This window comes from Bubalus bubalis, chromosome 9 (genome assembly GCF_019923935.1).
Source record: "Bubalus bubalis isolate 160015118507 breed Murrah chromosome 9, NDDB_SH_1, whole genome shotgun sequence".
In the NCBI taxonomy this organism is placed as follows: domain Eukaryota; kingdom Metazoa; phylum Chordata; class Mammalia; order Artiodactyla; family Bovidae; genus Bubalus; species Bubalus bubalis.
In genome coordinates this window covers 27556032-27582726 of record NC_059165.1, presented here as the reverse complement: position 1 = coordinate 27582726, position 26695 = coordinate 27556032, and the positions used below count along the sequence as shown (strand labels likewise).

Here is a 26695-nt window from a genome sequence, read left to right as displayed (position 1 = left end):
CTGGAACTGTGGATTAAATTTTCTTTTTGAGAGTATTTTTTATATATATTTTTGTATTTAGACATGCATCATTATAATCAGAGCCAAATCTAAAACTGTTTCCATTTGGGATGATGGGGGAGAATGAATACGGTTTGAGTAAGGAATGAGGAATTGCAATAAGAGTGAAAAGGATGAGCTTTAACATGTATACTTTTAACATATATTTGCTGTTATTTTTTATTTGCTATTTAATAATTGCAATCCTCAGTTCAGTCACTCAGTCGTGTCCAGCTCTTTGTAACCCCATGAGTCACAGCATACCAGGCCTCCCTGTCCATCACCAACTCCCGGAGTTCACTCAGACTCACGTCCATCGAGTCAGTGATGCCATCCAGCCATCTCATCCTCTGTCGTCCCCTTCTCCTCCTGCCCCCAATCCCTCCCAGCATCAGAGTCTTTTCCAATGAGGCAACTCTTCTCATGAGGTGGCCAAAGTACTGGGGTTTCAGCTTTAGCATCATTCCTTCCAAAGAAATCCCAGGGCTGATCTCCTTCAGAATGGACTGGTTGGATCTCCTTGCAGTCCAAGGGACTCTCAAGAGTCTTCTCCAACACCACAGTTCAAAAGCATTATTCTTCGGCGCTTAGCTTTCTTCACAGTCCAACTCTCACATCCATACATGACTACAGGAAAAACCATAGCCTTGACTAGATGGATCTTTGTTGGCAAAGTAATGTCTCTGCTTTTGAATATGCTATCTAGGTTGGTCATAACTTTCCTTCCAAGGAGTAAGCGTCTTTTAATATCAATCTTAGCTCCAGTTTAAGCAAGTGACATTCCTGAATTTACTTACATTTGTATAATTTATATGAAAGAGAAAACATTAGCATTATTGTATGTAAATCCTTAGGTCATTAGCTATATTTATTTTACTGGTTTTTCTTTTTTAGTTTCAAATAACAATTCTCAAGTTCCATGTTAGTGAGTAGGTCTTTTGTTTGTACTCAAACATCAAGTTAGAAACTCTCTAGCTTTACTCTGAGTTATAGTTATTAAACCTATAATTGGAGGCAGTTTTCAGCAGATTGAATTGGGTTGACACTCATGGAATCATTAGAATAGAAGAGACCTCGAAAGCTTTTCTCTGCCTTCAAGCTAGGATCACATTATAGCCAGATGAATTCAGTCTGATATTTTAAGACTCAAGAGATATCTTCAACTCCTATTGGTCGCCCATTACATTGTTTAAGAACAGTCACAGGCAGAAAATTCTTCCTTCCATCTATTGGTAATCTGAGTCCTTGATGGTATATTTGAAGGCCATTTCCTCTTGTTCTGTCATCAGAAAGGATGAGGAACAGCTGTTTACCATCTTCTTCAGTACTTAAAGGCTTATTAAATCTCTTTACCACTGCTTTCTTTTCCATTTCTTTTTAGCATTCTTTGTCCTCTGAACTCTGTGCAATATTCTTTTTCTGAACAACCCTGACCTGGGTATAAACTTTGTCAGAGCTGAAAATACAAGGATTACTGTACTGTTTCTAAGTACCACATGTTAACATTTGTGTATCAATTTATTTTGGGTTATCATTTAACCTGTATTATTTGAGATATTATTTTCTATGAAATCACCTTGTTTCTGCTCTCATTTTGTTGTGTTTTTGACATTTATTCTTAAATTCCTTGTTTTCTCATCCAGAAATATTTTATTTTGAATATTCAGTGTTTTTTGTATTTAGTTTTTACCCTTTTAGTTTTTTTTTTAACTGGAGGATAATTATTTTACAATGTTGTGTTGGTTTCTGCTGACAACAAGCAGCTATATGTATACATTATATATACATGTATCCCCTCCCTAGTTAGCCTACCTCCCACCCCACCCTCCAGTCTAACCCCTCTGGTTATCACAGAGCACAGAGCTGAGTTACATTCCTTCAAGAAGTCCTCAACTACTTTTAAATGAATATATTGCATGAAATAATTTATGTTTTAGTCTTTAAAATAGAGATTTATTCATTGTGTGTAGGCACATATCAAGTATATTCAATTTCTGCTAGTCTGCCTTCTTTATATATATATGAGGGATTAAAGTTAGTATTGTCTCTTGTTAGCTCATTTGAATATTATAGAAGAAATTATAAATGATAAAGAATTTTATGTTTTGTCCTATATACCTAAATTTAAAGTATATAGTGTTTTACATATGTCCTTGAAAATTTCAAGTTGGATGCTTTCATTTATTTTGTAAGTACATACATTTAATTGTGTGTGTATGTTTGCTGGATTATAAGATACAGCTTGGTATATGATGTTCTTGCTGTGGAGCTGTTCATAATCTATTTTGGGAGAACAGATTAGGTAAAGCACTTAATCCCAAAATAAGATCATGGTTGCTATTATAGTAATATTAACAAAGTACCAGAAACAGGCTATAGTTACCCTTGTTTCAAATTTCTCTCACAAATATGTTCTTTTAGAAATAATCCAAAGATGTGAATAAGTTATTATATTTAGGAATTTAGGTGTTTTAAAAGCTTTTTTGCTATGAATTTCCAATTTTGATCCTTTTCTCAGTGTGTAAACTACAAATGCTAATAAACAGTAAGTTCTAATTATTTGTTTACCAATATAAAACTTTAAATCAATGAAAACATTTTAAAGTGAGTTTTTAAGTTGGAATTGTTTATTTTTAATTAATTTTTATTTAAAATGATTTTAATTGTATTTTTCTTGAAAAAAAATTTTGAAATCATCTTCAGTATTAGATTGAATAATGCTAAGAAAACCCCACACCATATATTAATTGGTTTGTTTATTTACATTTTAGGTTTGAAAAATGTGTGAGTGCTAAGGAAGCTATAGAGACTGATCTTTATAAACGGTTCATTCTGGTGCTGAATGAGAAGAAAGCAAAGATCAGAAGCTTACATAAATTGTTAAATGAAGTTCAAGAACTGGAAAAGAACATCGAACATAAAATGTATTTTTGACCTTTCTGTTTTGGGATGGCAGAAGCATACATTTTAGTGGAATTTCTTCCCAAACTTAATGGAAGTTAGATGCAAACTTCTTAGTGACATATCATAGCCTGGGGTTGGATGCTGTGGTTGTTAGTTGCGGTGGACTGGAGAATACACAACATAATCTCTTCATTATCTGCCCAACAGTCACACCTACACTTAAATCATAAAACTGCCATGAGACTGCTAAATAATAGTAGTTTAATTCTTTGGCATCACTAAGGAATATATTAATTAAAAACTTTCATCTTCGGCAGAACCACAAAAGTTGGGCACACATTTGTAATCCTGATCTAAGTAGTTGTTAATTTTAGGATCAAATGGCTCTGAGTATGAATATGTACTTGATTTTTAAGGAAGAATCATAGGTGACTTATGGCTGATATGGCTTGAACAATTATAATTACTTTAGGCATTAACTGATATAGGTTTGGGTCTATTATTCCTGAATCTGAGAGAAAGCACAAATTTTCTAATGGCATAATATAAAGAATATAACATTTAGTATCAGATGATCCTAGTTCAAGTGTTGATCTGGTACTGATATCTAATGTTACTTGGCTTTGTCCTTTACAGTCTCTGTGCCTCACTTGACTATCTTCATAATAAGAGTAAAGGCAGCCATCTCAGAATTTGGGGAAGACCAAATGAGTTCTGCTCAAAGGCAGAACTGCTTTGAAATCAGTAGAAGTACTGACCATTCTGTGACACACAGAAGATAATTTAGGAGAGTAGTATTGTGATTTGACAGGTGAATAATAAATGATAATAAACTGATTCAAGAATTAATTACAGTGAGCACTAAACATTTACATTAGGTAAAACGACACTTGTTCTTAAGAGAGTTAACAAATGGTCTTTAAAGTGCTTTCTTAATTACATAATTTCAATATATATTTGTTTAATTATAATGTTTTTCTAGGGATATTTTCTATAAATACTTACTGGTGAATTTGATACCTGGCCAAGAATGAACCAATGATTTATAATTCCACCTTTCTCTCTTTCTAGGGAAACTCCAACATGTTCTGAAATGACTACTGACAGAGATGCAATCTATGATGAAAGTACTGATGAGGACAGTGAGATCCCATCTAATCCTTCTGTGTTAACTCCAGGTAAAGTAAATACATATATTTCTTTTGATGAATACCTCACTGGGGCTTATTTCTTATTATGGTAACAAACCATAACGAAAAATATTTCAAAAATAATTGTTTCTACAATCATTTTTCAGGGTTTTTACTCGAAAACCACAGCTACTTAATGTTAAAAATTAATATTCATTATAAAATGCAGCAACTCATTGGCAACAACAAAACAAGCAAGCATGTCCACACACATACATACACACGTGTATGCCAAGGTACAGTGTTTCTTATTAAGCATAGATGGGTAAGTGGCAAGCAAGAGATGACTGCATGATAAATAGCTCCAGCTGAAAGCTGGCTGCCTTTAACATTTGAGGTCTTATCAGGCTAGAGCTATGTGAAGGAGCAGGGTGATCTAGAATGGTTTAGATTGTCCTGAGATTACGTCCTCTCCCTATTCAGATGAGATCGGACACTTTCAGGGTGGTATGGCTGTCGACTTCTCTTACGATTCAGAAAAGTGCTAGAATAGAGGGAGGTGGGTTAAGAAAAAAGATGAGAAATGGCAGTTTAAAGTACTTAAGCCTTACTTAATCCAACAGACCAGCAGCTTTTTAACTCATGGATTATTTTTCTAGAGTTTTGCAAATTTCTTAGAGGTAGGATCCCCTGAACTCATACATACAAGGTTCTGATACAAATGTTCTAATTCGTTTATTTAACAAATATATTTTTGAGTGTTTATTATATACTGAGAACTTTTCTGTGCAGTAAGGGTGCAAAACACAGAAAGTTCCTCTTTCATGGAGTTTAAATTCTAGACAGGGAAACAGATAATAACAAGGTAAATAAATTTAAGTTTGTTGGATAGTGATAAATGCTGAAGAGAAAAATAAACCAGGGAAGGATAACAAAAGATGTCAGGGAGGAAATAAGAATGAGGCTTGTGATTTTAGCTAAGGCACCAGAAAAGACCTTGGTAAAAAGGTAATAAGTCTATCTGTGGGAAGAACATGCCATGCTGAAAAAGCAGTTGAATACAGAGGCCTTGATGTGTGAGTTTGCCTGATGTGTTCAAGCAATAGTATGGAGAGCAGTATGCATAAAGTGAAAAGATGAATATAGGAAGAATTAGGAGATGAGGGAGGCCAGATTGTGTATAAGGTCTTACAGGTCATTGTAAGGATTTCAGTTTGCACTCTGAGTGATACTGGAAACTGTTGCAGAGTTTTAAACAGTCAAGTGACATGATCTGACTTGTTTTAATAGGATTAATCTGTTGTGTTGAGAATAGGGTCCTTACTATAGGAGGATCAATATGGAAGAAGATATAAGAGACAGAAAACTAGTTTAACAATGACTGAAGGATTGCAGTGGCTTAGACCTGAGTGAAAGCAGTGAAGGTGATAAAGGAAGGGAAGATTCTAGAAATGTTTAGAGGCAGCAAGATTTGCTGTAAAAGTGAATTAGAAGGGGAAGACAGCAATGATGGTAAGCTTTTTGGAATGAAGTACTGAAGGCAAGCAATTGAGGGAACTACCAATTTGGGGGAGATTGTAAGAGAAAGGTCTGCACCTCAGTTTCAGAAACATTAATTCTGAGATATTCTGCAGGGAGCTGGACATAAAAATTTGTACTTTGAGGGAGGGCTCGCTGCTGACATAAAAGTAAAAATGGTATTTAGAGCTTGCTGAGATCTCAAGGGAGTTAGAGAAGACAAAAGATCAGTGGTCCAAGAATGCCATACTAACACACTTGAGTATACAGAGGTGGGAAAGATGAGGAGACCAACAAAGTAGAATGAGGGGGCTGCAAATATTGTAGGTGTGGTATCTTGGAAGGCAAGTCAAGAAAGTATTTCAAGGAGGAGACACTGATTAGCTGAGTTAAATGCTTCAAACTGAGCAAGGATGATGAGGATTGAGCACTGACTGCCGTATTTAGCAACACAGATGTTATTAGGGATCTTAATAAAAACATTTTCAGTGGACTGGTGGAAAATAGAAGAGAATAGGAGATTCAAAAGAAATGAGAAGAGAGAACTGGAGAATAGATACTAAGTATGAGCAATACTTTTAACAAGTTTTACCATTAAAAAAGGGGAAAGACCCAGGTCAGTAGCTGAAGAGGGGGGTGAGATCAAGAGGGTATTTTTTTTTTTTTTTCTTAGATGAGAGAAATAATGTCATGTTTGAATACTGATGGGGTAAAAAAGGAGAGAGGGGGAAAAAAGTGTCCAGGCAGTAGACAGAAGTAAGAAATGCTGGAATATTGTCTCTAAGTAGATGAGATGGGATCAAATACACAAATGGCAGGATTTATTTAGCTGGGAGCTTGGTTGCTTCTCCCAATGACGGGAAAGAAGGTAGAATAAATGGATACAGACAAAGAAAAGTGTCTACTTGTATTCATGGAAATATACTGGTGTTGATTAATTTAGTTGATTGATTAATTCAAATTAGATCACACAATCACACACAAATTCTCATTTTCACATGAGAGTAAAATTTCTTTTAATTTGGAGGCTGTGCTTGGTTTACATTGCTACTGCTACTGCTAAGTCACGTCAGTCGTGTCCGACTCTGTGCAACCCCATAGACGGCAGCCCAACCGGCTTCCCCGTCCCTGGGATTCTCCAGGCAAGAACACTGGAGTGGTTGCCATTTCCTTCTCCAATGCATGAAAGTGAAAAGTGAAAGCGAAGTCGCTCAGTCGTGTCTGACTCTTAGCAACCCCACGGACTGCACCCTACCAGGCTCCTCCGTCCATGGGATTTTCCAGGCAAGAGTAAGCCTGGTAGGGTGCAGTCCATTAGTGGCCCATTTAAAATGAAATCTCTTTTTTAATAATAATCAAATGTAAGTGAAAGTTCACAAGGAAAGGGAATACTCCTTCCATTTGAACATTCTGAACTTCTATTAAACACAATGGCCTTTGATTTTGTTCCCTATTCAGAGTGTCTCACAAACCTTTGATGTAGATGAAAATTATTTTTGAAGAGAAAATATATGGTTAAATATGGGTATATGAGAATAGGGTCCTTTATGTGTTCAGTCTCTTTTAAGCAAAGCTTTAAGCTATAATTATACTATTTTAAATTTGGCAAAATTTCTCCTCTTCAAAAATGTTTAGATCATTGCATGTTTTTAATATATTTTACATTATTTTTTCTTTAACTCATATCTAGTTCACTACATATTTGACCATGGGTCTCTGATTCTCTCTCTTTTTTTTTTTTTTGCATTTAACTTGCTTTTGACAAATTTTAATTAAGAGCGTTTTTATTAGAAATTTTAACTGTTCTTTTCTTTCTGTGTCTTTAAGAAGTATTCATGAAACTAAAGTTTGCTTTAAAGAAAAGTGAATCTTAGATAGAAAGTGCTTGATATGTCATTAAGCACTGGACTAAACAGATATGAGGAGAAGCATTTTATATGTTAAACAATAAAATGAGCCTCATAATATACCAGATTTCCATAAACTATTCTTCTTTGGTGACAAAATATATTTTTAGTCCATGGGATTTTCTCTTACCTAGCTTAGTCCTTTGGCTTTTTATATATTATTATTGAGTATTTGGGGAGAGCAGTGAGAATTTCTTCCTTAACTTATTCTGCCATTTTGACAATAACTTCTTAGAGTATAAGGAAATACATGAATTTATTTTAGATATTGCAGGTTCATGTATGCTTTCTATACTATAAAAACAAGAGGAAAACAAATGAATGGAATTTAATACATTTATCTTTCAGAAAACCATTTCTTTCAATGGCTAAATGTGTAACTTGATAATAGTTTTTATTATGTAAGTATATTTTCATCATTAATTATTAAAATCACCAGATTGCCTCATGAGTTGTTTGCATTATTACCTCATTCCTACAGAGGTTTAGTGAGACCAGGATCATTTAGTGATTCCACAACATTCATTCAAGTAAAATATTTCTTTATGTGTATACCCAGAAGTAGGGTAGGAGTGTCATAGTTTGTAGGAAACTAATAGGTAACCTCATGCGAAGAGTTGACTCATTGGAAAAGACTCTGATGCTGGGAGGGATTGGGGACAGGAGGAGAAGGGGACGACAGAGGATGAGATGGCTGGATGGCATCACTGACTCGATGGACGTGAGTCTGAGTGAACTCCGGGAGTTGGTGATGGACAGGGAGGCCTGGCGTGCTGCGATTCATGGGGTCTCAAAGAATCGGACACGACTGAGTGACTGAACTGAACTGAACTGAATAGGTAACATTTTTATGAATAAGCAATCTGTTTTATTACTTTTTTCCTCCAACATTTTTAAACTTTCCTCATTGTTAGGATTGTTGAGGAAATAACTAGTGACAAGTAGTCAAATCTAATAAATGACATCATGTTCATATGTACTATACCACATTTAAAGGTTTATGAAAAGTCTTCAAAGTGTTCATGAACAGTTTATTAACTAACAGGAGATCTCTGAAGTATTCTGAAATTGGAACATCACAGTTGATACCACCCCATGACTACATTTTATATTTTTCTGTAGTAAAATTTGCTTTCTCTATGTTCTAATTTCCAAAATTTCTAGAGAGCAGTGGTTTTATAGACTTTGTTATCTCCTACACTGTGACTGCATACTAAGTCCTAGGGTTTGTAGGTATTGCACTTTATTTCAGATTAAGATTATGATAGATAAGCTAGGTGCTGTGTTCGCTATTTATAACTCAGTTCTTGGATTACAAAGGAGGATAGGTCATTTCACTCTGTTCCAGTGGGTATTAGTTCCTTGTGGCATTAAGACTCCTGGTTAGTCTGGATTTTTCCTACCTCCAGAATTGTTTCTGTTTTTTAATTCAGTGGAAACCTACTGGGTTATTATAGGTATCATTAAACAATCTTCTCTACAGGAAACCCTCTTTCTTTAGTTACCATTCAAGGTAACACCTGATGTCCATTGCTGTGGAGAAACTTCAAGTTGAATTATGTCCAGTGAATAACAGAATCTCACCAAAATATCCAGTGATATAAGCATAATTGATACAGCATCTTAGTGACAAAACATTACTAAGCAACAGTTTATCCAAGTGGCCTTTCAATTGCCCCAACAATATCTGATCTAACCTAAGAAATAATTTAGGATTATGCAGATTTTTATATTGTTTCCTAATCATTTTATACTATATTAAAAGTAGAATTATGTGAAAACAGTTTTTAAATGTATATGAATGTTCTAAGAATTTTAAAAATTATCGTAAAGCATTTATTAGTCTTAACATAATTCAAATTGTGTGTGAATATTTAGTGGAAAAAATTGGATTTATTTTACAGAAATAGGATCTTTATGTGAAATATTTGGAAAACATGGTTAACTGTCTCCTACTTAGCCACCACAAGAGGAATTATTTTAATGTCTCATTAATTATGTTTAATATAATTTAAAACTTATTTTATTGGATAGTCAATATTTTTTAATTATAATTATTTCTAATAAAAATTAACAAATTTCTTACATTTAGAGAATAGTTAAATCAACCTTACTAAAAGTACAAATAAGAAATATACTTATTCTAGAAAGTTTTTGCTTGTTACACTTTGTATTAAAGGTCCACAACCATGAAAATAAGCTTTCTTACCACTTTCTCCATAATTATTAGCTTGAAATTTAGCACATTAGTTTAATTAGTCTTCGTTCGTATCCAACAGGAAGGTCCCCGTATAACTGCTATCAGTAATTCAGGCTTTTGCTTAGTTGGTGGGCTTCCTGAAAGGAAGTGTGATTATAGAATGGTCTTTTTGAAAATAAATGAATGGCTATGTCAAACAGTTGATGAATACTGATATAGTAGCTTTTAAAAATAGAACAGAATCCAAAATTTCCAACTATCAAAGAGCTCGTTGCTTTGAACACTGAATGTCCACTCACAGAAGGGATAACAACATGTCCTGCCAAAGAGATTACTCAGAATTCAGCTTTAGAATTGTAGATTATGCCCTTAATATTCTCCAGCTTGTTTATCATAGACACATTTGTTTCTAAACTCTAAATAAAAAGCTTGATTTAGAATAACCTATCACAAAACTGGGAAATCAATTTGAGTGTATTTCCTAGCAATCATGGGCTCTTTTTCATAAACTACCTTGTGAAAGAATGATGACATAATTTGAGGAATCTAGATCTAATATAGTTATAGATCTTCTGTTATTAATACAAGCCCATCATTTTTCAGAAGAGACAGAAGCCTAGAAAGGTTGAGTACATTACTGTTGGTCACACAGGAGAAAATAATGAGAAAGTGTTTGCCCTCTGTAATGATTGATTGCCTACCTTTGCACATTTCTTTTTGAGATATTATAAAAACCCTGGGGAATGTGCTAGCACTAAGGAAATTGTCACCGATGCAATACAATAATGATAACATGTTTTTCTTCTAAAGAGAAGAGAAATCCTAAAGAGAAAAGAAAGCATAAGTTTTCCATAGAGATAGTCAGTATTATTAAATAAGAAAGGCTTTATGACCTAAACCTTTTGGGGAAAATTCCAGAATGTACATATTTCTATTGAGGTCATCCTTTGTATATATTTTTTTAATTGAGATACAGTTGACATGTTACCTTGTGCAATGTGTAGATTTGGTACATTTATAATTACAATGTGACTACCACTGAAGCGTTAGCTAGCACCTCTATCACATGACATATCTAAATACCATTTCTTTTTTCTGGTAAGAACAATTAAAGATCTAGTCCCATTGAAACTTTGACGTTTTTAATTCAGTATTATTGACTCTAATTATTATGTGGTGCATTAGATCTGCAAGACTTACTGATCTTCTAGTTGTAAGTTTGTATCCTCAAGCAGTATTTCTCCAATTTCCAACCCCCGTTCCCTAGTAGCTGTCATTCTACTCGGTTTTTATGAGTTTGGGTGTTTTAAGTCCACATATAGGTGCAATTATACAGTGTTTGTCTTTTTCTGTCTGACTTACCTCACTCCCTGTGTATTTTAATTGCTTTAGACTTTGACTTAGTATATTATTTATTTGAGAACTCTCAAATGTACCAAAGGTTTTTAGCGAATCTATGATAACTTCTCTGTATCCCACTATTAAAATGCAACTTTGGTATAACTTCCTAGTGATAGCTTATGGTGAAGGGCATCAGATTTGTGATCTCTGAAGGAAAGAATTTCACTTCGGGACCAAAGACACAGCTTCAGTCACTTGGAGCTTCGTGTGGCATTTTTATTAATGGAAAGGGAAGGAGAAAGCTTCTGACATGGACATCGGAGGGGTATAGAGAGCCCCACCTGCTAGTCTTATCAAGTCCTTACATACTTTTTCAATTAGTTACTGAAGATAGAAAGGTCTTACCAGACCCACTCCCACAACATACATATCCTTGAGCAAGGTGAGTTGTTTTTTTGTGTGTGTGATCATTAGCTCTCGGCTTAAAGAAACTGCAGTTCAGTTCAGATCAATCGCCCTGTCATGTCCAACTCTTTGTGACCCCATGGACTATAGCTCGCCAGGCCTCCCTATCACCAACTCCCGGAGTCCACCCAAACCCATGTCCATTGAGTTGGTGATGCAATCCAACCATCTCATCCTCTGTAGTCCCCTTCTCCTCCTGCCCTCAATCTTTCCGAGCATCAGGGTCTTTTCAAATGAGTCAGCTCTTCGCATGAGGTGGCCAAAGTATTGGAGTTTCAGCTTCAACATCAGTCCTTCCAATGAACACTCAGGACTGATCTCCTTTAGGATGGACTAGTTGGATCTCCTTGCAGTCCAAGGGACTCTCAAGAGTCTTCTCCAACACCACAGTTCAAAAGCATCAATCCTTCGGGGCTCAGCTTTCTTTATAGTCCAACTCTCACATCCATACATGACTACTGGAAAAACCAAAGCCTTGACTAGATGGACTTTTGTTGGCAAAGTGATGTCTCTGCTTTTTCATATGCTGTCTAGGTTGGTCATAACTTTCCTTCCAAGGAGTAAGTGTCTTTTAATTTCACGGCTGCAATCACCATCTGCAGTGATTTTGGAGCCCCCCAAAATAAAATCTGCCACTGTTTCCACTGTTTCTCCATTTGCCATGAAGTGATGGGACCAGATGCCATGATCTAAGTTTTCTGAATGTTGAGCTTGAAGCCAACTTTTTCACTCTCTTTCACTTTCATCAAGAGGCTCTTTAGTTCTTCTTCACTTTCTGCCAGAAGGGTGGTATCATCTGCATATCTGGGTTATTGATTTTTCTCCCAGCAATCTTGATTCCAGTTTGTGCTTCATCCAGCCCAGTGTTTCTTATGATATACTGTGCATATAAGTTAAATAAGCACGGTGACAATATACAGCCTTGACGTACTCCTTTTCCTATTTGGAACCAGTCTGTTGTTCCATGTCCAGTTCTAACTGTTGCTTCCTGACCTGCATACAGATTTCTCAAGAAGCAGGTCAGATGGTCTGGTATTTCCATCTCTTTCAGAATGTTACACAGTTATCCACACAGTCAAAGACTTTGGCGTAGTCAATAAAGCAGAAATAGATGTTTTCCTGGAACTCTTGCTTTTTCGATGATCCAGCGGATGTTGGCAATTTGATCTCTGGTTCCCTGCCTTTTCTAAAACCAGCTTGAACATCTGGAATTTCACGGTTCATATATTGTTGAAGCCTGACCTGGAGAATTTTGAGCATTACTTTGTTAGCTTGTGAGATGAATGCAATGGGCAGTAGTTTGAACATTCTTTGGCATTGCCTTTCTTTGGGATTGGAATAGAAAAGGACCTTTTCCAGTCCTGCTGAGTTTTCCAAATTTGCTGGCATATTGAGTGCAGCACTTTCACAGCATCATCTTTTAGGATTTGAAATAGACCAACTGGAATTCCATCACCTCCACTAGCTTTGTTCGTAGTGATGCTTCCTAAGGCCCACCTGACTTCACATTCCAGGATGTCTGGCTCTAGGACCTCTAGGTGAGTGATCACACCATCTTGATTATTTGGGTTGTAAAGATCTTTTTTGTATAGTTTTTCTGTGTATTCTTGCCACCTCTTCTTAATATTTTCTGCTTCTATCAGGCCCATACCATTTCTGTCCTTTATTGTGCTCATCTTTGCGTGAAATGTTCCCTTGGTATCTCTAATTTTCTTGAAGAGATCTCTAGTCTTTCCCATTCTGTTGTTTTCCTCTATTACTTTGAACTGATCACCAAGGAAGGCTTTCTTATGTCTCCTTGCTAGTCTTTGGAACTCTGCATTCAAATGGTATAGCTGCAGGGGTCCAGCCCCGGTGGATCCAGGGAATTCGAAGCGGGGATGGCGTCGGCGGCGAGGATCAGGAAAACAACTGCTTAATTAAACGTTAATTAAGAATATAAAGAGTAATAGAATAAAGATAGCTCAGTAAGGAAATTCAGTGGAGAAAAGAGGCTGAAATAAGGATAGCTCAATGAGGAAATTCAGTGGAGAAAAGAGGCTGAATAATTCAGCCAGAAGGTAAGAGAAAGAACGACATGGGGAGACCAAGTTTCGGTGAACAAGGCCCGCACTTTATTTTCCAAAGTAGTTTTTATACCTTAAGTTATGCATAGAGGATAATGGGGGAAGGGGTAGAGTCATGCAGCAAGCCAGGCTTTCTTCCTGCAAACTTATCATATGCAAAAGCTTAGGTGATTTGCATCATCTTCTGGCCAGGAGGCCTGTTAACATTTTAAGACCCTTTCTTCAGAAAACTTATTTTTCTCTAAAGGTGATTGGTCAGGAGCCACCCTCCAAAAGCATTAGATAAAGTTGCATTCCTACAGAGCAAAGGTGTGGTGGGCTATAACAAGAAAAAGAATTAACTCAAGGGTCCCAGGTTACAAACATTAAAGCTACTACTTACACCAATTATATTAATCAATATACTGCCAGGGACACAGCAGGTAAGGGATATGGAAACTTAGCAGCAAACATTGGCCCAACAAGTGAAAATCCCTTCACCAATACAATTTCTAATCAATCTTTTAACTGCTCAAAGAAATCTGTATTTAGACAGTTTAGAACATCTCATGCCTCTCACAGTTGGGAGGCTCTGAGCAATCACATGTGGCCAGAAAAACCTTTTCAGGCAGGCTAGAGGACTTCCAAAGGAATTTGTAGGTTGAAACACTATCACACCCAGGAACTTTATTAACTGGAGCTGTAAGTTAACTCTTTTTTCAGAGAGACGTAGTGGGGGACAGCCCCCCGTAAAGTCAGAGGTATAGGTGAAAGCACAAAGCAGAAAGTAGGCAGACTCTGGTTTTGGGGGGTAGATGCTTGAGAATTTCCAGGGGGACTCCTGAGGCTCGATCCCGCCTTTGCGTATGCCTAGCCTCCTTCCTCATGACCTTTGTCATGGGTGAAGCTCCTCACCCTGGCTCCGGGCAGTGATAGGATTCCAGTTGAGCTATTGCAGATCCTGAAAGATGATGCTGTGGAAAGTGCTGCACTCAATATGCAATATGCACTCAATATGCAATATGCTGGCTCCCGGCATATAGCTTTCCTTTTCTCCTTTGCTTTTCACTTCTCTTCTTTTCACAGCTATTTGTAAGGCATCCTGAGACAGCCATTTTGCTTTTTTGCATTTCTTTTTCTTGGGAATGGTCTTGCTCCCTGTCTCCTGTACAGTGTCATGAACCTCCATCCATAGTTCATCAGGCACTCTGTCCATAGTTCATCAGGCACTCTGTCTATCAGATCTAGTCCCTTAAATCTATTTCTCACTTCCACTATATAATATTAACGGATTTGATTTAGGTCATACCTGAAGAGTGGTTTTCCCTACTGTCTTCAATTTAAGTCTGAATTTGGCATATTGTCCACGATCTGAGCCACAGTCATCTTCCAGTCTTGTTTTTGTTGACTGTACAGAGCTTCTCTGTCTTTGGCTGCAAAGAATATAATCAATCTAATTTCGGTGTTAGTCATCTGGTGATGTCCATATGTAGTGTCTTCTCTTGTGTTGTTGGAAGAGGGTGTTTGCTATGCTCAGGGCCTTCTCTTGACAACCCTATTAGCCTTTGCCCTTCTTCATTCTGTACTCTAACACCAAATTTGCCTGTTATTCCATGTGTTTCTTGACTTCCTACTTTTACATTCCAGCCGCATATAATGAAAAGGACATCTTTTTTCGGTGTTAATTCTAGAAGGTCTTGTAGGTCTTCATAAAACCATTCAACTTCAGCTTCTTCAGCATTACCAGTCAGACATAGACTTATATTACCGTGATATTGAATGGTTTGCCTTGGAGACGAACAGAGATCATTCTGACTAAGAATCAGTTCAGTTCAGTTCAGTCGCTCAGTCATGTCCGACTCTTGACGACTCCATGAATCGCAGCACGCCAGGCCTCCCTGTCCATCACCCAAGTCCCGGAGTTCACTCAGACTCACGTCCATCGAGTCAGTGATGCCATCCAGCCATCTCATCCTCTGTCGTCCCCTTCTCCTCCTATCCCCAATCCCTCCCAGCATCAGAGTCTTTTCCAAGGAGTCAACTCTTTGCATGAGGTGGCCAATGTACTGGAATTTCAGCTTCAGCATCATTCCCTCCAAAGAAATCCCAGGGCTGATCTCCCTCAGAATGGACTGGTTGGATCTCCTTGCAGTCCAAGGGACTCTCAAGAGTCTTCTCCAACACCACAGTTCCAAAGCATCCATTCTTCGGCACTCAGCCTTCTTCACAGTCCAACTCGCACATCCATACATGACCACAGGAAAAACCATAGCCTTGACTAGATGGACCTTTGTTGGCAAAGTAATGTATCTGCTTTTGAATATACTATCTAGGTTGGTCATAACTTTCCTTCCAAGGAGTAAGCATCTTTTAATTTTATGGCTGCAGTCACCATCTGCAGTGATTTTGGAGCCCCCAAAAATAAAGTCTGAAACTGTTTCCACTGTTTCCCCATCTATTTCCCATGAAGTGATGGGACCGGATGCCATGATCTTTGTTTTCTGATTGTTGAGCTTTAAGCCAACTTTTCCACTCTCCACTTTCACTTTCATCAAGAGGCTTTTGAGTTCCTCTTCACTTTCTGCCATAAGGGTGGTGTCATCTGCATATCTGAGGTTATTGATATTTCTCCCTGCAATCTTGATTCCAGCTTGTGTTTCTTCCAGTCCAGCGTTTCTCGTGATGTACTCTGCATATAAGTTAAATAAGTAGGGTGACAATATACAGCCTTGACATACTCCTTTTCCTATTAGGAACCAGTCTGTTGTTCCATGTTCAGTTCTAACTGTTGCTTCCTGACCTGCATACAGATTTCTCAAGAGGCAGGTCAGATGGTCTGGTATTCCCATCTCTTACAGAATTTTCCACAGTTTATTGTGATCCACACAGTCAAAGGCTTTGGCATAGTCAGTAAAGCAGAAATAGATGTTTTTCTGGAACTCTCTTGCTTTTTCCATGATCCAGCGGATGTTGGCAATTTGATCTCTGGTTCCTCTGCCTTTTCTAAAACCAGTGTGAACGTCAGGAACTTCATGGTTCACGTATTGCTGAATCCTTGCTTGGAGAATTTTGGGCATTACTAGCATGTGAGATGAGTGCAATTGTGCGGTAGTTTGAGCATTCTTTGGCATTGCCTTTCTTTGGGATTGGAATGAAAACTGACCTTTTCCAGTCCTGTGGCCACTGCTGAGTTTTCCTAATTTGCTGGCATATTGAGTGCAGCACTTTCACAGCATCATCTTTCCAGATTTGAAATAGCTCAACTGGAATTCCATCACCTTCAGTAGCTTTGTTTGTAGTGATGCTTTCTAAGGCCCACTTGACTTCACATTCCAGGATGTCTGGCTCTAGGTCAATGATCACACCATCGTGATTATCTGGGTCATGAAGATCTTTTTTGTACAGTTCTTCTGCGTATTTTTGCCACCTCTTCTTAATATCTTCTGCTTGTTAGGTCCATACCATTTCCGTCCTTTATCGAGCCCATCTTTGCATGAAATGTCCCCTTGGTATCTCTAATTTTTTTGAAGAGATCTCTAGTCTTTCCCATTCTGTCGTTTTCCTCGATTTCTTTGCATTGATCGCTGAGGAAGGCTTTCTTATCTCTTGCTATTCTTTGGAACTCTGCATTCAGATGCTTATATCGTTCCTTTTCTCCTTTGCTTTTCTTCTTTTCACAGCTATTTGTAAGGCCTCCCCAGACACACATTTTGCTCTTCTGCATTTCGTTGTCTTGGGGATGGTCTTGATCCTTGTCTCCTGTAGTCCTGGGCAAAATAGATTGTTGCCATAACAACTCAGAGCTTAAGAAAAAACATATGTGACTAAGACAAAGAAATATAGAAATAAATGTTGTTCATTTCTTCTCCTAGAGGGACCCAGACTCCTTATCAACCTACCTAAGAATTAACCCTCTCATTTGGTAACTATTTCTACATCTTTATATGTTCTTGAAGAGATACAGATAAATTCTGTTAAGAATATTTGTTTCTGGCTGCGGGTGAATGAGAAGGTTGGCAAATTCTCTCCTCGAAAAGTAACTGCAGACCTAAAATTGCCAAAAAGGAGATAAATACATTCTTCATTGCTCTTGAAATCAGCAAAAAGCAAACAGCAATAAGAGAAGTGCCAGAGTGTGTGCTAAGTTGCTTCAGTTGTGTCCAACCCTGTGCGACCCAATGGAGTGTAGCCCACCAGGCTCCTCTGTTGATGGGATTCTCCAGGCAAGAATACTGGAGTGGGTTGCTATGACCTCCTCCAGGGGACCTTCCTAACTCAGGCATGGAATTCTGGACCAAATAGGACTCACTTAATTATCATTGAATGGTGATCCTCACATCCAGTAGTGTTGTTGGTAACAGTAATGCTCTTCGCAACAGTGGCTAAGTGCATTGGGCCAATGTTGTAAATAAACTGAGGTTAGATTGCTATGTGGCTACATTTATACCATTTTTCTCCAAGCATCTAAGAAATAGGATTTTACTGACTATGGCAACTTGAAATAAGTAGTCATCTACATGATGCTTCAGTGGGTAATATATATGTGAGAAAAAGGTATGTAGTAACTTACTTAACTTAAGTTTTTTCTTTCCTGTGTAACTTCTCAAAGTCTTGAATATGTTAATATTCATAACGATGAATCCAAGAAAGTATTGAAAAACACATCTCAAATTTATAAGTCCTTGAGAACTTTTAAAATGGGTTTTATTATTCTGTGACACCCAAGTAAGAAACCCTGCTTTGTATTATTTGATTTATATATGAATTCGGTGAGAAAAGGGGAAGTATCCAAAGAAAATAAATATTTCCCATATTTCTGTATGTCTCAGTTTTAAGGGGACATGTAGTGAATGTGGACAGAGGAGCATGTAAATAAGGTTATAATCTCAAAATGTAGCATAACCCATGAGAATATATTAAACCTCAGAACATGCAGTGACTTGTACTAGTTCTGAGAATGGTTTAAAAGTGATATCTTCCTGTTGTTGTGGTAAGAAATCTGATCTGAGAATGGACTCTAGGACAAGTGTTGGTTGATATAGTTAATGTTAATTGGTGACAGAAACTCTACATAAATTCTTTTCAACTTGGTCTGTTCAATCCAGTGAGATCTTAACCTCTGGTTCTTTTTTTCTTTTTTAGTAATTTCATTAATTTATTTACTTTTGGCTGTATTGGGTTTTCAGTGCTGCGTGAGCTTTTCTCTAGTTACGGAAAGCAAGGGCCGCTTTCTAGTTGTAATGCACAGGCTTCTCATGACAGCTTCTCTTGTGGCAGAGCACAAGCTCTAGCAGACTTTAGTAGTTTCAGCATGTGGTAGTATTTGCAGCCCCCAGGCTCTAGAGCCCAGCCTCAGCAGTTGTGGTACATGGGCGTAGCTGTCACACGGCATGTCTTCCCGGATCAGAGATCCACCCCATATCTGCTGCATTGGCAGTCAGATTCTTTACTACTGAGCCAACAGGGAAACCTTTAACCTCTGATTCTTAAAGAATGTTTAGTGGGGGGATCTTTGAGCTCTTTGGAATTATAATTGGATAATAATTATCCAATTTTTTCATGTCCATCAAGTCAGTGATGTCATCCAACCATCTTAATCTCTGCATCCCCTTCTCCTCCTGCCTTCAATCTTTCCCAGCATCAGGTCTTTTCCAGTGAGTCAGTTCTTTGCATCAGGTGGCCAAAGTATTGGAGTTTCAGCTTTAGCATCAGTCCTTCCAATGAATATTCAGGACTGCTTTCCTTTAGGATTGACTGGTTTGATCTCCTTGCAGTCCAAGGACTTTCAAGAGCCTTCTCAAGCACCACAATGCAAAGGCATCAATTCTTTGGTGCTAAGCCTTCTTTATGGTACAACTTTCACATCTGTACATGACTACTGGAAAAACCATAGCTTTGACTACGTGGACCTGTGACCGTAAGCAAAGTGATGTCTTTGCATTTTAGTATGCTGTCTAGGTTTGTCATAGCTTTCCTTCCAAAAAAGAAAGAGCCTTTTAATTTCATGGCTCCAGTCATCATCCACGTTGATTTTGGAGCCAAGAAAATAAAATCTGCCACTGCTTCCACTTTTTCCCCTTCTATTTGCCATGAAGTGATGAGACTAGATGCCATGATCTTAGTTTTTTGAATGTTGAATTTTAAGCCAGTTTTTTTACTCTGGTTTTCTTTTCTTTTCTTTTTTTTTTAGTTTTATTTTATTTTTTTAAATTTTATTTTATTTTTAAACTTTACAATATTGTATTAGTTTTGCCAAACATCAAAATGAATCCACCACAGGTATACCCATGCTCCCCATCCTGAACCCTCCTCCCTCCTCCCTCCCCATACCCTCCCTCTGGGTCGTCCCAGTGCACCAGCCCCAAGCATCCAGTATCGTGCATCGAACCTGGACTGGCGACTCGTTTCATACATGATATTATACATGTTTCAATGCCATTCTCCCAAATCTCCCCACCCTCTCCCTCTCCCACAGAGTCCATAAGACTGATCTATACATCAGTGTCTCTTTTGCTGTCTCGGATACACGGTTATTGTTACCTTCTTTCTAAATTCCATATATATGCGTTAGTATACTGTATTGGTGTTTTTCTTTCTGGCTTACTTCACTCTGTATAATAGGTTCCAGTTTCATCCACCTCATTAGAACTGATTCAAATGTATTCTTTTTAATGGCTGAGTAATAACTCCATTGTGTATATGTACCACAGCTTTCTTATCCATTCATATGCTGATGGGCATCTAGGTTGCTTCCATGTCCTGGATATTATAAACAGTGCTACGATGAACATTGGGGTACACGTGTCTCTTTCCCTTCTGGTTTCCTCAGTGTGTATGCCCAGCAGTGGGATTGCTGGATCATAAGGCAGTTCTATTTCCAGTTTTTTAAGGAATCTCCACACTGTTCTCCATAGTGGCTGTACTAGTTTGCATTCCCACCAACAGTGGAAGAGGGTTCCCTTTTCTCCACACCCTCTCCAGCATACATTATATCTTTATTTTACACATTTAAGATCTATTTTATCTTAAAGTTTAGAAAAGTTCCATCTGAGACTAATTCTGTGGTTCTAGAATATATTTATATTATTGTGAAAAAAAAATCAGATTTTACCAAGTCTTTATGAAGCTCTTAATATAAGTCATGAAACCTTTAGGTGGGTATAGATGATTGTAGGTGTAACTGAGTATTGCAACACCTAATAAATGCAGAAGACATTGTACTGTTTGTGGGGTTTTTTTTTTGTTTTTTGTTTTAGATTCATTGTAGTAAAACAGATTTCTGAAATCTGTTTTACTATATTTATAAATTTGACTGAGAAAAATGAAGCTAAACATTTTCACTGGCACTTTAAAACTGCAAACCATGACCCTGTTGAGACAAAGGGTGTAATGCATCAACAATCTCTAAATCAGCTGAATGTCTATACTGTAACGTGTAGGATTCTCATCTATCCGTGATTGTGACAGGGATCGCCACCAGAAACAGCACATCTGGTTCCTTTAGTCATTTCATCAATATCACCTATAAGCCATACTTAAGATCAAAAGGATAGAGAAGGTTACCAGTGATGAGGTTCTGGAATGTGGCCAGCCCACCAGCATTGACAATGTTGCTTGCTGCAACTTAACTCTGAGGGCCTGGGTATGTGTGAAAGATGGATATCAGCAGGCTTGCTAAGTAGTCTGAATGCATGACATAGTGAAAGAGAACAGTTACAAGGAGGGTGGGCAAAAGAAAGACTTGAAGTGAGACCCTAAGTGTCAAATCCAAGCCTTGTAAAACTTGGGAATGCTGAGAAAGAGTAGCTGCTAACATACGTATCAACACTCAGGATTTTGTGGAGAGGGTGGAAGGGTTATAATTTGGGGAAATGAAAGAATAAAAAGAAAACTTAGGGTACGTTCAAGCACAATGACTAGGTATGCTAACAATCTTCTTTCTTTCGATTTTAAATGGCATAACTTGGAGTAAATCAGAGGTTGTGAATTGTTAATTCTTGCTAAGATCTGTGTCACATACTTTGTTTTTCCTCAGTGACATCAGTGTTTCAAGTAATAAATTTGAATGTATTTAAACAGGGCGTAGGTTTTCTTGTTTTCTATACTCCTCAATACTTCTCTTAGGTCTGGGTTACTTCCTTCATTGATATCACTTGTGTGATTTCTGGAAATATTTGAATGTGTGACCCCCTGGAAGTTGATGATTGTACAGACAATGAAGATGATCACGATAGTTCTTCTAGCTCTACTGCTCTGATATTAGTAATACTGTTACTGTTACTACTGTTACCGTCACTACTGCCATCACTGCCATTACTGCTTCTACTTTTTCTATTACTATTATTGTTCTCTGTGGTTCCACTACCTCACTGCTAGTAGAATCATCACGACATCCACAACTACTACAGACCCATACTCATAGCACTTACAAGTGGGTACCAGAGTCTATTCTAGGTTTCTTAGATGTGTTGTTTCATTTACACCTAATAACAGTCCTACAAAGTTTGTACTATGACTGTCACCAATTTAATCTTAGTTCTCCCATCTTATCACCATAAGCTGGGAGAATTGAAGCACAGAAAGATTAGAGAACTTGCCCAATGTAACAAGGCTAATAAATTATGGAGCTGAGGTTCTGACATCTCTGAGAACCCTTCCTGCTGTAAAGTTGTTTGTATTCAATAAATAGAACACTCTAACTTATTAAAATCTTAGAGTTGAGTATGATTTTATATTTTTCAATTCAAGTATATTTGATGCCTTCATTTTTATAAAATAAGGCTCCTAAAAAAGGAAGCATGAAATATTTGGCCTTGTTCTTACTTAATAGAATGGGCACACATTCTTCTAGGAAAGCTATAGCCTGGTGACATTAATGCACCATTAAGATGAATGGAAATGTTCATGTGTCTGTTGAAAGCCCATAATTTAATGGCAAAGCAAATAAGGCAGGAGATGGTGATTTGTACTCAGTACTTGATTAAAAGGCTCAGGTAAAGAAGTGCTTAATAAATATTAAGTAATACTATGAAATGTCCATATAGACATTAAAAATACAGATTTGTAGGTTTAATTATAGTTTTAAATATAGACTTATTCTGTCTGCTACTCATATGTTATTTTATGGATATAAATTAAGAATTATCTTTCTGGTGAATTGACTTTTTCTTATCATTATGAAATATCTCTCCTATGTCTAGTAATGCTTTTTTCCTTAAAGTTATATCTGTCTGATACTAGTACAGCTCTTTATTTTCTGTGTATTTCAACAAAATATTACAGCTTCCTTGGTGCAGAAAAACAGAGACCAGCTTGGTTTGCAGAGAATTTGTAAAATGTAAATTAACACCTTAACTGAATCCCACTAAAAGATAATTAAAATCAACAAAAACGACTCCCGAATTTAAACACTATACTTCATCCTTTCCATGTCTCTTGGTATAATGCTCCACTGTTTAGTGTTGGAGGTGGGTTTTATGGTATTGTGAGCTGGACTTGAGATACGATGCTTTGACATGTACTGTGATACTCTTAGGCATTATGGTGGCAAATATTGTGATGACTACAAGATGCATTAACTAAGATTATATGTGTCAGGTTGAACTCTTTCTTCAATATATCACCTTGGTGACTCCAAGGTTATTAAAACTGCTGAGACCAGGAGTGTTAACAGTTGGTGATAGGGTTTCAGGGATAATTCTGTTATTGTTGACTGAAAAGATCAATGATGGATTCTTCAGAATGCTTTGCTTTGAATGCATTTCTGATGATTTTTCTTTGGGAAAAAATGGTTAAAATTGAGTATTGACAAGATTAATTTGAATTAGAGAAGTATCTTCTGACAAATGATCTTCATTCTATCAAAACTATTCTAGCAGGAAATATTAACATATTTTTTGCTGAAAATGAGTTTTGTGACCAAATGAGTTGGGAAAACACCAAGTTAATAAAAATTAAACATGTTTCTTTACTTCTAAATTGTTCAGTCTTTAATATGGTAATTAGTATGCATTTTTGAATACAGCATGCACTATTCCACAGATCAACATTTGCATTATTAGAAAGTTAATTTATTTCCAACAGAACGTGAGGTTATTCAAAATTAAAGTGTGCAACAATATTTGGTATACTTTTTAATTTGCATTCCTATATTGAAATTAATTTCATTGGTATTAGGTTAAGTTTTTAATAAACAGTGTTTACTGAAATAGAGGCTCTGTGTGTTTATTTACTTTTATTGATTATTCTTTTTTCATAGATACATTTGTAGCATACTTGATTTGGAAGTACAAAATTATGAAGTTAGGTAACACAACATTTTAAAATAAAAAAGTTTAATGGTATTAATTTTTGAGAGTTTAAAAAATGTTAAATAGGTTTTGTGTGCCTGACAAAAGCACTTGCCACATTCCTTAATAAAAAAGACTAATTTCAAAGGCTAATTAATATGACTTTCTTTTTGAAAACTCTGAAGGCTTCTTTTCATGATTTTTCAATTGCAGATCAAGCCTTCACAGGAGCTCTTTTTCTGCTATATTTATGGTATACCTTTCCAAAATGAAATAAAATTAGACTTCACTACTATTAGAGTCAGAATTCTCATGAATAGTATCTTTAAAACATGGTGTGTGCAAAGTATTTTATACTTGCTGTAATTTCCATTACAAAGGACATCAGCAATAATGAATCATTTCTTTAAAAAATTTAATTGCTTCTAAGTGACAATCTTTCATTTACATTATATTTTTAAACTGAAAGATAAACTAAACAAACAAAAAAATAGTGTCTGATAGTTAAATGGAGAACCTCCCATAGTCATGCTGTTAGCCAGAAAGCCTTTATTTTCAAAGCCAGTTTCTTATAGCTCATGTTACAAGGAGTGTGATTGGCAGCTCAGTCACTTGGTAACTCAGAATAGGGAGTGTTGCTTTAAAAACAAAAGACGAAGGTGCTGCCACTTTATTAGCATCTTTGTATTTGTTGAACATTCACTTCGTGCTTGTTTAGGACCAGAGAATTGAAAACCAAAAAATAAACACTTTAAGAACTATTCTGTGTGGCTCACTTAGAAGACAATTTTGACATTTCCTGAATCAACAGTTCTTTGTGATTGTGAAGAGGAAAAGTCAGCCTCTTATAAGAATTCCTTTTTGCCTAGGTTGCTTGTGTATTGTTCTATTTGCTTGTTTAAATATCATGTAAATTGTAACAATTCACATGTTTTAAGGGTACCTCATTCTAGTGCTACTTCTTTATTTGAATGTCAGCGTCATGAAACTAAAACACATGTTCATAAGAAGGGTCATGAAACTAAAACACATGTTCATAAGAAGCTTAGCCTATTTTAATGGAAAAGATTTAGATGGTGAGCTGAGAGCTCATATCTAATCTTCCTTTTATTATTGTGGATAAGGGTAGGTGTCCCTTACCTCTGTGCCTGGCAAGGATTCTGAAAGCCATGTATCAATAATATATATGAAAATGCACTCTGTAGAGTACATAGACAGTAGTATTCTTACTAATGTTACTCTTTGATTTAGGAATGTATGTATGCCAAGGAACTTTTTTAGACACATCTTTCTTTGTTTCCCATACTCTTTGTTCTGTGTTCTAAGGGGTAGTAAATTCAGTGCTATTCCCGCATCACCTAGCACAGGGCATTGCTCACAATAGGATTTTAAAATTTGTTTATAAAGTGAATGGATCCTTTACCATATAATTGAATGTAGTTGACATGAACACAGTAAATGCAGTTTACATTGGATTATATTTTTAATTAATTTTACCTGTCATGTTTTTAAACATCATTAGTAAAATTGGACAGATTTGGTCCTTTATTGTCATTACCTGGCATAACATCAGGACTGCCTCACAGTTTATTTTAGCATCGTAATATTGTTAAACAAAGCCAAGCAGTTATGACTTTTATTTGGCGCAATTTCCTACCTATTTCAGAAGGATAAAGTATGGTTTATTCAGTTGTTTTTCTCTAAGCTTCATAACACTTATTTAAACATTGTGTTATATCCAAATTAGCCTAAAAGACTCCATTCATTCTCTGTTCTTTGGCTGGTGTGCCACTTACTCACAGATTCATTGACTATGATTGATTATAAACTGCCTGTGAGACCCACTTACATGGATTCGTCATTTGTTAGAGTTTAAATGAGTCACAATTCCCTCTGCTGTTGGACTTTACAACGTGTAATAAGGTGTTTTTAATGGCTTTCCTTACAAAATACACTTCTTTCATCTGCAGGATCGGCTTGGTTTAAATCTCTTTTCTTGAGACCATCAACCCAAAGAAGATTTTTATTCTTGATTATTCATTTCTTTCCATGAAATATTTTCTTTCTTAAAATATTTTAAAAGCCAGAGTACAAACTGATTATGCTTCCGTAAAATATTTTCACAGAGAAGTTGCAATATTCTACATTAGCGTTTTCATCAAAATCACCTTTTACATTTTCTGCATTTCTGATCAGTTTTAAAATGTTTGACAAATGCGACCAATTTAATTAGTTGTCTACTTGCCTGATCTTGAGCTTCTAAAGAGAAGGGACGATACCATAGTTTACTCTTGCTTCCCAACAGCAGTACAGTGCTTTTTACCTAAGGAGTAGCCAACATTTTTTGTCGCACTGAATTGTCCTAATATTTCTATAAAAAGTCTATTGAAAATCTTGCTAGGAAGAGCCGCACAGAGGTTTTTAGTAGAACTATTGCCTCAAGCCAAAGAACCAAATAGTAGCTGAGCTGTCATGTTTCTTAGGTGGCTGGGCGAGAGACTAGGCATTAGAGCATTAGGACTTTCATCTGAAAGTGCTCATACAGTTTGAGGCTGAATATGTGGAGTTTTGTCCAAATTCATAGATAACCTCTTATGCCCCTTTCATCCTAATACCTAAATTAGGATGCCTGTGATTACTGTAGTCAAATCCTACTGAAGACCAAGGTCAATGAAGCTGGTAAGTTTCTGGCCAAAGGAGTAATGGAAAAGTGAACTAACATTGATTTTATGCCGCTCTGTTGGGATGCCATGCTAGGTGCTTTACATAATTTATCTTATTTTATCTTTCCCTCAATCAATATCAGGCCTTAGAGCTCTCAATTCAAGAGAGGTTAAGTCATTTGTCCAAGGTCACT

General features: G+C 36.7%; 1 protein-coding gene across 8 annotated transcripts in view; it reads left to right on the top strand.

Annotated features, from left to right (window-relative positions):
- XRCC4 (X-ray repair cross complementing 4) overlaps positions 1-26695 on the top strand; it is a 304283-nt gene that overhangs the window by 136724 nt on the left and 140864 nt on the right. For all 8 annotated transcript variants that reach the window (XM_025292255.2, XM_044947333.1, XM_025292256.2 and 5 more), the window contains exons 5-6: positions 2811-2963; positions 4015-4121. In XM_025292255.2, coding sequence (XP_025148040.1) covers positions 2811-2963; positions 4015-4121 — 260 coding nt within the window. The remainder of the gene's footprint in view (positions 1-2810; positions 2964-4014; positions 4122-26695) is intronic.